Below are 15603 nucleotides of genomic sequence, written 5' to 3'. Positions count from 1 at the left end.
AAATAATGTTAGGAAATGGAATTTGTATCTTCTGTATATATGCTCAGTGGAGATGATGATGATGATGATTTTGCCACTGGTTCAAACATCTCCTGTATTTATTAAGAAACACTTTCCCTGGTATAAATTGATGATATTTTATGTTAAAATCCATCATCTGAGTAGTGGGATACATTTAAATAACTTTATAAAGGGAATAGTACAGAACACATGAGTATCAAAAAAGGTTAAGAACATAATTAAAGTTAAAATTCCTGCTGGTTCGTAGGGATACTTAAAGCAGAGGAGGCACCAGTTAAGACAAGCATTTCTCATGCACAATTGTATCATTTGCCCTAGCTTCCTATGTCCATTTAACCCAACTCTGTATCTCTATATAATCATGAGTGCATTTTGGATTAATCTGTTACTGTTAGCTGGTCATGATATCCTTTAGATTTGATGATATTAATCTGTTCATGCCATTTAATTAGAAAGTCGATAGAAAACATCCATTCTGAGTATTTTAACAAAATAAATTGGGAAATTAAACTGAGGAAAGTTTATAAATTTGTGAACTGCACCCTGCTTTAAATGAGATGATAGCATCACAAACCTATCATTGGATATCTCCACGTGTTATATTATTTTCGGGGGGATCAATAAAATTTTACTAATCTACCCATAACCCCTTTCCTGCCTTATTCAGCCACATTCTATTGTAGCCTGTTTCAAGTAACATATCTAATTCTAAACACCATAAACTGTAGCCATAGAGTGACTTTGGTATCTGTACCAATCCTTCCAGGAAATATTGAACTGGAATAATAGATTATTTTAGTGGTCAGAGTGATTTAGAAACAGAATCCTATCATGAGAATCTTCTTCAAATTGGACCCACAAATCATGGATATATTCCCCTATTTACCTTAACTCTGTTTAAAAAGCATGAATTTGCAACACCTATACTGGAGTGTAAGAAACATACGACTTTTTCTGTAAATCAAATGTAATCAGTTCCAATCTTCCCTTCATCTACTGGTGAGAAGTTGAAACACTTCAATTTTTTGATGTTGCCTGCCCCACGAGCACTGGGGAAATTCCCAGTGAGTCTCTTACACATTCTAGAACACTGGGGGTTGGGCCTCTGACCCTTGACCCACACCGCATTGAGAGCAGTGTCCAAGCCTGCACGCTTCCTTGACAGTGGGTGGCTCCTTTAAACTGTGACCAAATTTTCACGAAAGTAATTCTGCCTAGGTTGAGCCACCAAATCTAAGGTGGACTTTTCTAATGGCACCGCACAGAAATTTTTCTTTGAGGTAATGCCATCTTCCCTGGATAATATAAGCAAGTAGGGTGCTGCTCTCTACTGCCCTTGCAACCTCCAGCCACCATTGTTGGGGGAGATCTTCTCCCCAGAACTCTCTATCTCCCCTTCCTTTCATTCATCCTACATTCTTCTTTTTTTCTTTTTAAAATTCTGTTTAGTACTTTTAAGGTTGAGATCTACCCTCTTCACAGGTTTTTAAGTGTACGATACAGTATTGTTAGCTAGCAGTTGTAATCTCTCTTGAAGTCAAGGTCCCCTAATCCAATATCCTGGTCAACACACTGTATTTTCTGGCTTTCAAACTTTCCTCAATATGATGAGCGTTAAGTAATACATCATTATTGCTTTGATTTGTACTTTCTAATCTCTAATGAGTCTGGGCTTTTCTTCATATACTTAAACCACTTTTGAATTTCCTTCTCTGTGAATCTTCATTTTACTAATTGCCAAGATACTTCTGCTTTTTCTAGTAGAGTATCATTTTTATTAATTTTTATAACAGCATAAAGTAGTAGATACAAAGGTGGTGATCATCACAAAGGTGATGAATTGTGTAGTGCCTGCCACATAAATATTTGTGGAATAAATCAATAAAAGTCATGAGCTTTTGTGTGCTATATGTTTGGATATACATTAACATATAAGATTTTGACTGTTAATGCAATAATTTGAATACAGAAGATGTTTTTGCAGTAATGGTAAATATTATAGACAGAGAAATAACATATATGAAATTCTGAACTGTAAAGATAAGAAGAGCTTTTGCCAATTTGAGAAACATACGAAATTCAGTAATCCCAGAAGTTATAAAAATACATATTTGAGAATGTTTTATAGTGATTGATGTTTTTAGAATTCAAAAATTACCTGGTTATTGTCTTTTTTCAGTTTTTAATAACCTATTAGGTGTAAGACTTTGAGCAGCAAATTCTATCATTACTGTTGCACATTCAAAAAAATTCAGATTATCTTAGTTTTCCTATTAAAAGTCATTAGAAGAGACACTTTCTAGGGATGTAATTGAAGTATCATCTATGCAATCTCAAACTTGAACAACTGGTTAACATACATGTTGTTATAATTTAAACATAAAGAAAATGTGTCTGCTCATAATGCTAAATAATAGATAAAACCATTCATGTGTTCACTGTGTTCTGGGAATTATTTCTAAACCAAGATCAGAGTAAAAAGTTTCCTTAAGATTGAATATGCTTACATTCAAATCATTGAAATGATAAAATAATACTTTGGTTTCTGTGTAGTATGATCAAACAATTTCTCCATGCATTTTAAAATAGTTTATAGGATTTTACAATTAAAGTATTTTCAAAAATACCATATTTGAAGACACATACTTAACAGTACTTAATTCTCACAGTGACTAAAACCATCTTATGAATTTAAAAGTAGTTTGTATATTCACTTGGTTATTTTACTGTGGTTCTTGTAGGATTTGTAGGAAGTTGGAGAGGCAGAGGAAAGGGAACTGTGTTCAGGTAGTCACTTCCCTATAGATCACATACTCACCATTGAAACCAAAAATAAAAGGATAAAAGAACAAAATCTTTTGAACTGCAGTACTGCCCCAGTGCTAGTGGGAAACTGAGTAAGGGGAAAAGAAGTTCAGCTGGTATATCTTAGGACAGAGCAAATCATGTAGTTCATGATCTCAGGTATATATCTAGGTTAAGATCCTAGTTATCTGTATTTTTCATCAGTTTTATTAATGTGTCTACATAGTTTTCCTGTTTACAACTAGAAGCATTATTCATTTCACTGGATAAATATGTTTCATAAATTTGCCCCTTTAAGCTGTGAAAAATGAACAGGTAAATTCAACAGAAGAAGCATGAAGATTATGCAGCTATTTCCTTTCATAGAATTTGCTCCTGCAGAAAAGTGACAATGCAATTTCTGAATTATAGCACTATTAATTTGTTTCAATTCAGAATCATCTGTTCATAAATGTACTCTTTCTTGTGACTAAGAAAATGTGTGTTTTTCAGTGTGCTTTTCCTCTTTCAGCTCTAAATTTTTCTTTAGTGGTATTATCACTGTCTTTTATGTAATTTTCTTATTTTATGTGTACAACAGCCTGGGATTGTTGAAATAAACCTAAGGCCCATCTGAAGATAAAGTTTTCTTGGAGTAAGTTATAGAAAAGTCGTTCTTGTTTGTGTTATTGTGGGCATTTTTATGGACTTCTTTTGCCATTTCCCAATAGTAAAAGAACTTCCCTCACTTGTTTGCAACTGGTAATATGCTTTCCAATGTATATCAAAATCATTAAAACTTTTAAAGACTCAGTCATGCCATGTCGAGAATTTCCCGTGGAAGCCAATAGTGAGTAATAGGGAATTTCACATTGGCATCTGTGAAGCTCATTGAAAACCTAATTGTTCCACAAGTATTTCTTTTTATTTAAATTATAACCTAGTCCTGGCATACAGGTATTTTTTCTCAGGTAAAGCTGGTAGCATTCACAAATATCTGGGCACTATAACTCTGGATGGTTTCATCGAATTTTTATCTAGCCCACATAGCTACATATTAGGACCGTGTGATTTGTGCCAAATACGTTCCCAAAATTATTTGACAGCTCATATAAAATGGACATAAAAACTAAATGTAAAATATTGAAATATTAATTATGTTACTACTTTTTTGTATGAAAATTATCTTTCTAGAAAGAGAGGAAACATGAAATGCTCTGTAACCAGTCCAGCAACATAACTTATGGGACCCAGTGCAAAATAAAAATATAGGACTCTTTGTTCAAACAGTGGTAAGAATTTCAAGATGGCAGTAGCAAAGCATTAAACCAAGCATGGGGCCCTACTGAGCACAGAGCATACTATTGCACAGGCCACACACACACCCATGACGCTGCCCTCTGTATAACATTTCTGCTTCTTCTACTCAGGACTGTCTTGCATGCAGCGAAGAAAAACACACACCATGGAAATCTTTTTTATCTGAGCAAAGTTGAAGCTGTAACAATTTCTTAAAGGGAGCTTCGCAACAAAATCCTAATGACTTTTTTTCTACCACTCCTATTCCACAATAGAATGGAAGTTTACACTCTTCTAGTTGCTCTGTTGCCCAGTGGAAAAATTATATTGGTGGTTGCAATTATTTTTTTCCCACACAAAATTGGTTTAAGCCATATACAGTCAAGAATGTTTTCTTTAAAGCAGTGTGAACAAAATGCATGTGTTTGATACTATTTAATAGATTTTCAAGAGCAACATTTTGCATGTTCTGTTTGACATATTTTATATGTTCAGGTAAGTTGATGAAATCAAACTTCATATGATTTTGATATTAATGTTCCAGAGAACTTTGAACTGATGTTCTCTGAAATGGTGTGCTGAGTTGGTTTTTAAATGCAAAGCAATGTCTTCTGTGCCTGTGGACCCAGATGAGACATAGCACACCTTTTTTATTTTATACTTGAATTTGTCTTTGTAGGCATGCAAGTATTGGAATGGAATGGAATTCCTTTAACTTCTAAAACATATGAAGAAGTGCAGAGTATCATTAGTCAGCAAAGTGGGGAAGCAGAAATATGTGTAAGACTGTGAGTTTTTCCCCATCTTTTTGTTTCCATTTTTTGGCTATTCATGGCTCTTTTAATTTAAAATTGTTAAGGTGGAACCTTTGCCAGTCAGCAAGATTTCCTGTAATTAGAACATGAAGTGAATACAAGTTTTATAGATTTCTTGTGTTCAGAATCAAAGTCTAAAGCATAGAAAGAATCCAGCTAATTTTGTTTCTGATTATGTCCCCTTTCATGCTTTTATTGAAACATGCATCATTTAAATGAAAGCCTAAACCCATTTAGATTTCATGGATGTGTACAGTATTTCAAAATGAACTTATATTTAATCCATAAAGATTTCACCTTAAATAATCATTTTTATCAGCTGACTTTTAACAGCATTGCAAATATAGATTTGGTTAGAAGAGTGAGCATGCTTTGAAATTGCTTTATATCATTAACCACTTCTCATTTACCTACTGAAAAAAAATATTCAGCATAGTTGGGAAAAAAGGCCTTTTGTCTCAGACTTCCTCAGTTGCTTTCTTAATTTTTTTTTTGTTTGTTTTAATTTTTAGGGACCTCAGTATGCTATCAGATTCTGAAAATCCCCAGCACCTAGAACTTCATGAACCACCAAAAGCTGGTAGGTGAAAGCAGTCTGCTTCCAACTGTGGGTAAAGATGTCGATTTAAATGGAGAAGTAATTGTAGAGGCAGATGTAGCTGTAGATGAAGATATAGACATATACACAGATATAGGCAAAAATAAATTTATAGACAGATGTTTATATATTTATGTAATCATAAAGAAAATCAAAAGCATTGTAGCTACACTTTTAGTGTTCTAGGAAAACACATATTTACATGTTAGACCCATTAAAGAAATTCATATGAAATTCTTACTGTGAGAGTTTATATTTTTAATTCTTTAAAATTAAATTCATTGTATGAAAGTAATCCATGGAGCCATTTGTTTGGGGTCCTATATAATTTTTAGGTGATACTGGTTCTTTTTTAGCAGTTGGTTTTGGAACACTTACTCCTGAACCTTTTGCTTGCCTTTTATGATAAATAAAATTCAACATACAATTTCATAACTACATGATGAAGTAGATTTATCTCTTAGATAACAAATACAGTCTATAAATTTAAATCACTTATAAGATTAAAAATATCACTATAGCTTTGTTCAACAAATATTTATTGGGCACTTCCTATGTTGTAGTCAGCATTTCTAAGAGGCTGGGTCACTGCACTGAACAGAGCAGGCCAAGGCCTATAGAAATTTTCATACATCTGTAAATGTAAATATGTTCTTTGACATTCCTCCCTTAGAGAAATAGATATATAAGATTTCAAGGAGGAAAAACAGCCAGTCATACAAATTAAATTCCAGTGAGTAAAACAATATTTTATCATGCATAGAATTCTCTATATAAAACATTTTAAAACATTTTTCTGAAGATATAATAGGAACCTCCATTTTCCTCTGTAATTTAGTATTCTTTCACTTTTCTCTGAGCCTTCCAGACTTCTTTAAAAATAGATTCCTAAAGGTACAATTTCATGTATTTTTTTTATTTAGCTTGTTTTATAAGTAACTATAAAACTTTTATAAGTTCTAGATGACTTTGTTATCTAGAACTCAGATAAGTTCCATGGTATTAAGTACCTATGAAACTGAGACTGTGTGAAGCCATTTCATTTTGTTGTAGTGGATAAAGCGAAATCCCCAGGGGTTGATCCTAAGCAGTTGGCTGCAGAGCTCCAGAAGGTCTCGCTACAGCAGTCACCACTGGTTCTGTCGTCCGTCGTTGAAAAAGGATCTCACGTTCATTCAGGTCCTACATCAGCAGGATCCAGTTCTGTTCCCAGCCCTGGGCAACCAGGGTCACCCTCAGTGAGCAAAAAGAAACACAGCAGCAGCAAGGTGAGAAGTGTCCAGTGCGACCTCCGAGTTACTTATTTTCTAGCTCCTTATTCAGACTAGGAGATAGGAAATACAATATTATTTCCTAAGGTGTTTTTCATGTGATTTCTCCTTTCCTAATGATGTACTGAAACAAACAAAAAATGTTTCCGTTTCTGAGTTTATAACTGATCAAGATGTATCAAAATGATGTGTTTCTACATCTCTTAAAATACTGTAGCAGTTATTATTATGGGGAACTTGAAAAATGTATCTAATGCTTCATGTTCTTTTTCTTTGTTGTTGTTACACAAATCTGAGCCTCTGTATATCAAATATATCTTTGTATCTTTTTGGAAACACAAGATATACATTACAGTAGATTTTGTAACTTAAGTAGAAGGTAAAAAGGACAAAGAAATGAGGATAATTTAGGACAACAAGAAAGAAGGAAAGCCAGTAATATAGTATTGCCATTTTGAAATTTATCCCGAATTCCATACTAATACATTTTCTCTTGATGCAGCTCTTCATTTAGAACAAATGTTTCTAACATTATTATTTTAGAGTTACTGGGGAAATAAAAGAAAACATGAATTAATTTTTTAACTTTATAAAATCAGATGATAATATAGACAATTCGTGATTTTCCCCCATAGATTTGATTATTAATAGAGAAACTCTCTTCATGGTTGATAAATACATTAAAAAAGGTTTATTGTTTGTTTGTTTGTTTAACCACAAATAAGATTTTCTCTTTATGTGGTGAGATATATAGGAAGGACAGGCTACGGTTGGATAAGTTGACTAGACTTCGGAAAATAAAGTTTTTTCTAGTAAGTATAAAAACACAGCAGATGTCACTAAAAAACCCTTTTATTCAGAAGCAAAAAAGAATGGTAGGATGATCTTAATCATTGCATCATAAAATGACTTGTTTCAAAGTAAATATAGTAAGGTTTTGTGAGGAATAAGTTCAAGGATAGACTCAATTTCAAAATAAATTTTAACACAACTATGTTTTACCACATGTGTTAATTTTGAAGAATTACCTCATGGAGGCGCCCTGTCTCTGGAGTTACACACTGATACCATTTCTGATTCCTTTCTCAGTATCTCCACACAGTAGAACTAAAGACATGACAGACTTGGCTAGCAAAGTTTTCACACCAAGCACATTGTAGTTCTATAAGTCTGTCATCCAGATACTTTTTATTTCAGCATTTGATATCACCATCCTCCCAGAAAATTAAGTACAAATGTAAAAGCACCATTGCCTCCTCTTTTATCTTCATTCACTGAATCTTAATCCTGTGACTTTTAATTTTTTAATAAGTCTTTAATAATTTTTTTATCTTCTCTGAACTTGCCAACTTCTTTAGCAAAGCATTATTCGTTTTTGCCAACAGTATTGCAGTATTGTCACTCCACTCACCAGTCTCTTTTCCTTCCTCTTAAACTACCCTACAACTATCTGATCTGTGACACCATGTTCTGATTGGATCACTGTCCTGTCGAAAATGAAGCCCTGCTCCCTGGAATGTCAGCTTCCCTACCTCTGTCTAAGACCCTGTCCTGCTCATTCTAAGAGAGCCTGGTCAATGGTTTTCCTTAGAAGATTATCCCCATAAGCTTAATGTTGTCAGATCTTTACAATAGCCTTGCTAATAAGTACTCTATTTATTAGGGTTTTAAACTCATTCCTACTTTCCACAGACATTTTTGGATGCCACCTCAGTGTCACGGGTCGTAATTGGTACCCAAGATACAAAGAGGGATAAAATCCTTCCCTGTGTACTACGTAGACGAGTGGTTCTTAAACCATGCTCCCAGTCCAACAGCACCAGCATCATCTAGGAACTTGTTAGAAATGCAGACTCTTGATCCCACCCTAGGCCTTCTGAATCAGAGACCCCAGGGATAGGACCAAGCAACCTGGGTTTTAATAAGTTCTCCAGATGAGCGTGGTGCCCCTTGTAATTTGAGAAGTGCTGATCTACATATAGATGAAGAAGATATATAAACAAATTTAGTAAAGCTGTAATGTTGGTGGTCATTAAGAAGTACACAGAGCACTCTTAGGAGAGTGGGGTTAGAAAAGCTGGCATTTAGCTAATGAACTGATTTGGTAAAGGGGAGAAAGGAACCAACATCCGAAGAAGAGAATGCAACATGAAGAAAATCTCAGAAACAAAATTGTATGCTTAGGACGTAGGTGTACAAAAGATACAGGGGTAAGAAATAGAGGCGAAGCCTAGATGATTGTAAATTGGAAGACATTACATGCCATGCACGGCTTTTACAATCTGTGGAAAATAAAGAGCCAGTGATAAGTGAAAATAAAATAACAGGAAGCCTTCCTCCACAACGTCTTTCCATATTCTAATCCTTCCTTAAGTCAGAAGTTATCCTTCCTTCCTCCTTCCCTCCATCCAAAGTGCCAGATGCTTTATGTACCTCTTAAGACAATTTGTATCTTGATTATAGTTACTTGTCTCCTTATATTTATCCTCCCAAATGGGCTGCAAACTCATTGAGAACCAAAAACCATTTCTTATTTCTTCTAGCTCCCTAAGCGCATAGTAGAGTAGCTTGCATAGACCGTAACAAAATAAATTTAAATTAAATTAAAACGTCAGTGGCACCTGTGAGTCTCTGTAATATTATGGGGGTACAAAATGTAATTGTTTTGTAATATGTTAACTTTTTTGGTAATGAGTAGAAGATGAAAACAGGTATTGTAGGACAAACATCAAGGAAATAATATGAACAGGTTTTATGATATGTGGTCATTCTTTTCTATGCCAGGAATGTGGCCTATGTAGTTTTTATAGAAGTTTTGCTAAGATGAAGAGTTACAGAGCTGCACTGTCCATGACAGTAGCTGCTAGCCACATGTGACAGCTTAGCACTTGAAATGTGGCTAGTCCTAATTGAGGTATGCTGTATAAGTGAATTACACAGCAAATTTCTAAGACATAGTATAAAAAAAGAATGTAAAATAGCTCATTACAACTTTTATATTGATTTCATGGTGAAATGATAATATTTTTAATGATTTGGATCAAATAAAATATGTCAGTAAAAATTAATTTCACCCATTTATTTTTATATTCTTAATGTTACTACTAGAATATTTCAAATAACCTGTGTGGCTCACATTATATTCTACTGGACAGTGATGGTATAGAGATTACTTTTTAACTCTTATTAGTAGTAATAACAATAATCAAATCTGGTTATTTTTGAGATTTTATATATATACATAGAAATGTATAGTCAATAGATGTTAACACTCTTGAAGAAAGGGACTACTACCTATTCATCTTTTGGGGTGTTTATCATCAACATTTAGCTGGTACTGAATTTCTTAAAACATTTTTGCTGAATGAATGAATAAATTTAATGATATTTCTTGGCCAGTCAACGTGTAGTATGCATAAAAAACAATACTTTTATTTGTTCTCCAAATTCTGCAATGTTAAAAAAATTGATATTGAGAGATTAGAGAAATATCGAGCAACTGTCTGAAACTCACATGTTTCTGAGTCAGATAATATAATATTTCCAAATGTAGCATATGTTCATCAGTTAATTTAGAAAATTATAGTTTTAACATCCTTTTGTTTTTATTAGGTATGAGGCTAACTCTATATTAAATTATAAAACATTAATGTAATGGAATGTATTAAAACTAAAATACTTAAATCATAGCATAATTATACATTTAGACATTTAGAGCACCATCTATTAAACATTTTGAATGATTATTCATAAGTAATTATTAATCTATTAATACTCTAGTTTAAGTGATTGCTTCTGAGTAAATGTAAGTAAAATATGAATCTATTTAGATATATGTTTAAGTTATATGTTATGTATATAAGACTTTTTATTATTTTGCTTACTAATTCAATATGAATTTCTGTCTTCAAAATTTTTAGTTTACCGCCTCAAGGTCTTTTATTTCTGAAATCTAATCAGACTTTCTTCATTTTATCTTTAAAAGCTGAATAATTTCTTCCAAGTCATGGTATAAATAAATAATTGAACTAAGTGCTTACTAGTTTTAAGTGTTCTAATGAAATAGGTTCTTGCTTTCCCAAACTTTTCTATCATGGCACACAACATCTCAGTAATTTTTTCATGATGCCCTTATACCCAAAGAAATACCTAAAACGATTTCATTTATTATGTAGTTAGGTCCTAACAATTTAACTAGTATTTATGCCCTAACATCTTAGTAACCATTGGAAAAAATAATACCCATAAAATGAAATAAAAATGATATATTTATCTCATTGTTAATAATTCAAATTATGTATCAGTGGGGTATGTGCCTGATGGGCACTGCACAGCTACTCAAATGGTGGAATTGGTTTGGACACTGACACTCTCATTTCCTGTTCCACACTGATCTCACTGATTTTCTTGCAGTACATTTTTTTTTTATCACCACAGTCATCACAAACCAGCCTCACAAAGGTATGACATTATCGAAAAGAAATACTTGTCTCTAATCTTAAACTGTAACTATCTGGAGCTGGTAGTTTGCCCACTGTACAACAGATATTACAATATCCTTCTGTGCTCTTATGAGTTCACTGCCATACCGCAGAACATTTAAAGATGGTCCATACATTGATCCTCTGTGTTGAATCTAGTTATGTTTGCACGATCATATGTCAAATGAGTTACAACTGTCAAAAGTAAATCAAGACAAAACACATTATCATTACTCTTTTTTTTTTCTGGTCTTATTTTTGACCTTTTATCTCTAGTTATTCCCCAACGTTCCTAACTGAGATGCAAGGATATCTGGTTTTAGGAAACTCCCCATCTTTAATTGAGATAGAAATAGTTTCAGGAAGTTGTGTGGTCCTTTTTCTAGATTCAGTTTCTTTTTCTTAAAATTTAAACAGTAAAATAATTATTAAGTAAATATAATGGTTCATTACCTAGCAGTTTATCCTTTGCAGCCAGAGCGTAGTTTCTTATAAAAGAGCTGAACTAATAAAGGATATATGGCTTAGAAAATTTAACCCCTACTCCATAACTTTACCAATGATTACATTATTTTTATTCTTATTTCACAGAACGAGACCTGGAATATAGCTGTCTTCTTTGATTGCTCTCATGTCTAGCATAAATTTATAAAAGAAAAGGTAGCAGAACAAGTATATACACCTAAGTATTATGAATTTCTCCTTTTCTGGTTAATTATTAAAATAAAACCAATATTATGTATATATAGGGAGACAGGACCTTATTTGTAGGGTAGCAAGCTTGCCTCCATTTTAGTAAATATCTCCCTATAGTGATGCCACGTTGCCTGAAATTCTATTATAGATCTAGAGTCAGGGACAGCATCTCTTTTTTGGTACAAAATTGTACATTCTATTGAAATGTAACAATTCAGCAATTAGTCCCTTAATCAGCAGAATGAATCACTTTACCAGATCACAGTCCTAATGGTTTTTAAGGCTTTACTGACATAAGGAAATTATTAAGGAGATGAGAACTTATATAGACTGGGATGGAATTTTAATTAAAAGAGTATGAAATACTAAGAAGTGATTGCCTGGGTGTTCCACTCTAGAAGGGAGTAGGAACAGGCTGAGAACCCAGCAAAGGAATATAAGGGTGGACTTTTATAACTTCTGGGCTCCTAGGCAGTTGAATAAAAACAGTACCTTTTTCATTCTCTTATAGATACTTAAAATCTGCTCATATTTAAATTGAACACTTTCAACCAATATTGTTCCATTTCTTAGGTAATTGAACGTAGATTACTGCAGGTATAAAATTATAGCCTCGAAACAGGCTTCACAAAATGAAAAAGGGATTTATGTATTTATAGAATTAAACATGTATTGAGAAGTGTAAGTAGACACCCTAATCTGAAGCAGCCAAATGGGTGAAATGTGTTCTCCAGGCAGGGTGTGCTCTGACCAACAGAAATTAATTCAGAAGGAAATTGAAATGGTAAATCCTATGAAAGGTTTATCTATTAATCTATGTTTTGACATTGCAGGCTACTGATGCAACAAAGGTTGTCTCTCATCCAATTACGGGGGAAATTCAGGTATGAAAGTTTTTAAAAGATCTTTGTTATACCATCTTTTGTGGCTCTTTTTCCCACTGGTCTGTTGAAATTGTAAGCATTGTTAGAACCTTTCCTGTTTTATAACATATACAGATGTATAATGAAAAAATACAATTTTACAGAAAAGTATTTTAACACAAATACATGTTTTATTAAATCTAATGATATCTGTGGAATTCTATACTTCGAAGTCTGCCTGATACCTTAACAGTATCAGTGTATTATGCCTCGGTTGCTTTATACATGTTGAAAGTGTTTCAAACATGATAGATTCTCCTGGATATTTGAAGGTTCCTCTTAAAGAGTTTCATGAGTCTAATGCTGTCCTCTTTTCTTCCTCTGATCAATAATTGTCAAATAATTGCTGAGCAGTTCTTTTAGAGCAGTGTTTTTCATACTGGGGGTCATAACCAATCTGTAATTTATCAAATCAATTTAGAGGATTTTGACCAGGAAAATAGAAGAAAATAGTATAAATCACTATATTTTTTAGTTCTGTATGTGTGTTTCTGTGTTTATATTGCATTGTACATGGGCAAAGTCAAAAATGTTAGAAAACCTGTACTTTAGATGGTACCAAAAAGTAATTTAGTGTAGATAAGAAATGTCATGTGGAAAGAATTAACACAATACCAAATAATAACTATTTGAAGATAGTACATTTCAGATAAGGGAAAGAGAACAGTGAGTCTTAGTTGCATCTACAGTACATTTTCACAAAGGGTAACAGAGATTTGAACTAATTTGAGGGTAAGCATAGAGAAAGGGGGAGTGTTTTCCTGGAAGAAATGGTACAAGGAAAGTTTCTTCTGCCAGAGGGTAGTGAAAGGAACAGATCTGCCTTGCTGCAGGAAAATGTTCCTGTAGAGATAAGTTGAGACTAAATTAAAAGAACCTTGAACAGAAGCCAAGGGATGTTAGCCACGACATAATAGAGTGATCAGGAAATAGATATTTTGGAGTGAGGGAGAGGCTAATTCAAAGCAATATGTGATAGAAATTCATAGAGCCTTGGCCTCTAGAAAGTATTATGAAGAGTAGGACACAAAGACAAAGAAATCAATTAAGTGTTATCTAGGTACACCCTGATTCAAGCAGAAGTGGAGTATGAGAGTGGAAGTGGAGAAAGAGTGCAGGACGTGGGCACCTTACTAAGAAGGAGCCAGCAGGATGGAGTCGGGATCACCTGTGTGCTCTTGATCTTGCTGTATCGCTGCTATTTCCCACTTCTAGAAAAACAGACCTGATGTTTCTTTATTTCACATGCAGCACAGAAAATGCTAGGTGTTCTCATTCATAATATCTCCTTCTCTCTGCTCATTTTTTTAAACTTCTTGCTCATGGGCCAATATGTGCTGTTTCTTTTTGGCTTGTTGTTTTTATTTGTCCTTATTTTAGTTTCCTTTCCCTTCAGTAGTAATATTTAATTCTATAGTGGAAATTTACTCTAATAATTTTCCTTCTTAACACCCAGGTTATTTTCTTTTCCTTTTTTTTTTTTTTTTGGATATTTTCTTATGACAGTGATTTCAAGTTTTTACATTTTATCTTTTGTCTTTTAGCAAAACCTTATTCCAAATGAAACCGTATATAAACACCCAAACAATGAATTGCCAGCATGGCGTAGCTCTGGTTTAGGGTTACTGGGGGCATCTCATTCTCTCTCAGATGTAACCTCCAAGCAACTCTCAGTGTTCTCTAAGGCACCAAATTTACAGAGTACATTTTGGAAAGCACTGTCTTAGGGTAGCCTGCAGATCTCAGTTTCAATAAGAAATGATTTTACTGCCTTACCAGTTAAAAGTGGACTTGTAGGCTAGCAGAGAAAGGAGAAAATGGAGAAGAATTTCTCCTTAAAGATTTGGAAGCCATTCTAAACCTCATTGAAATTAATTGCAAAATAATTCTTCTATTTCAGTACTCCATTAGAGCACAGTTACTGCAGTTCTAAACTTTTCATTTCTCCTCTTCCTTCACGGCCCTTTGTTTCATGTTTCATATTGCTTCCATGATGGTCAGAGAGACTCTGGGCCTTCCTGTACTGAGGAAAGCAAAGATTCGTTTTCTGCCACAAAACATAACCAGATCAAAATTATGCTGAAATTAGGAAATTATTTTAATTATTAACATGAAGACTATCTCATCTAAATTATTCCGTTTTCAACATAAACATAGCGTATCTGTTTTGTATGATTATAAAAAATACATTCATTTTTTATTTATGGATTTTCTTTTTCAAAATATAGATCCCTTCCTTTCTGTTATTTGATAAACAGAAACAGCAACAAACAGAATTGTCTTGTTCTAAATGATGCCAAAAGAATCTTTCATTTGTGATGGTGAAAAATTAGTTAATTTGATTATTTTGAATCATGCAAATATTAATTTGAATTGTAAGTCTTTTACTATTCAATGACAATTTTACAACAGCCATTAAGCATCTATGAGACAGTGCCTCTTCTTTTCTCTTCAGCTTCTAAAATTAAAGAACAATATTTCATTATCTTAGCCTCACTATTAAGAAAGCACGCACAGAAAGAACAGCTATAGGTTTATCAGCTAATGTAATATAGGAAGGGATAAAATCTACACATTCTTAAATATTCTTACAATTCAGTACTAACATCTTTGTCTTTAAATAATGATTCCACCCACTGCTAATTACTTGATGAAATGCAAAAGATATTTTCTAATAAATTCATCAATTATTTAATTTACTTACAAAATTCTGGC

The 15603-nt window shown here is 33.3% G+C and overlaps 1 protein-coding gene across 1 annotated transcript in view; it reads left to right on the top strand.

Annotated features, from left to right (window-relative positions):
- The window catches only part of LOC137768831 (protein piccolo), a 362658-nt gene that overhangs the window by 260053 nt on the left and 87002 nt on the right, over positions 1-15603 (top strand). Inside the window, exons 11-14 of the mRNA XM_068550459.1 lie at positions 4784-4892; positions 5432-5499; positions 6571-6785; positions 12799-12849. Coding sequence (XP_068406560.1) covers positions 4784-4892; positions 5432-5499; positions 6571-6785; positions 12799-12849 — 443 coding nt within the window. The remainder of the gene's footprint in view (positions 1-4783; positions 4893-5431; positions 5500-6570; positions 6786-12798; positions 12850-15603) is intronic.

Source organism: Eschrichtius robustus, chromosome 8 (genome assembly GCF_028021215.1).
Source record: "Eschrichtius robustus isolate mEscRob2 chromosome 8, mEscRob2.pri, whole genome shotgun sequence".
Classification (NCBI taxonomy): Eukaryota; Metazoa; Chordata; class Mammalia; order Artiodactyla; family Eschrichtiidae; genus Eschrichtius; species Eschrichtius robustus.
The sequence above is the reverse complement of the archived record's forward strand: the minus strand, read 5'-3'. Positions and strand labels throughout refer to the sequence as shown.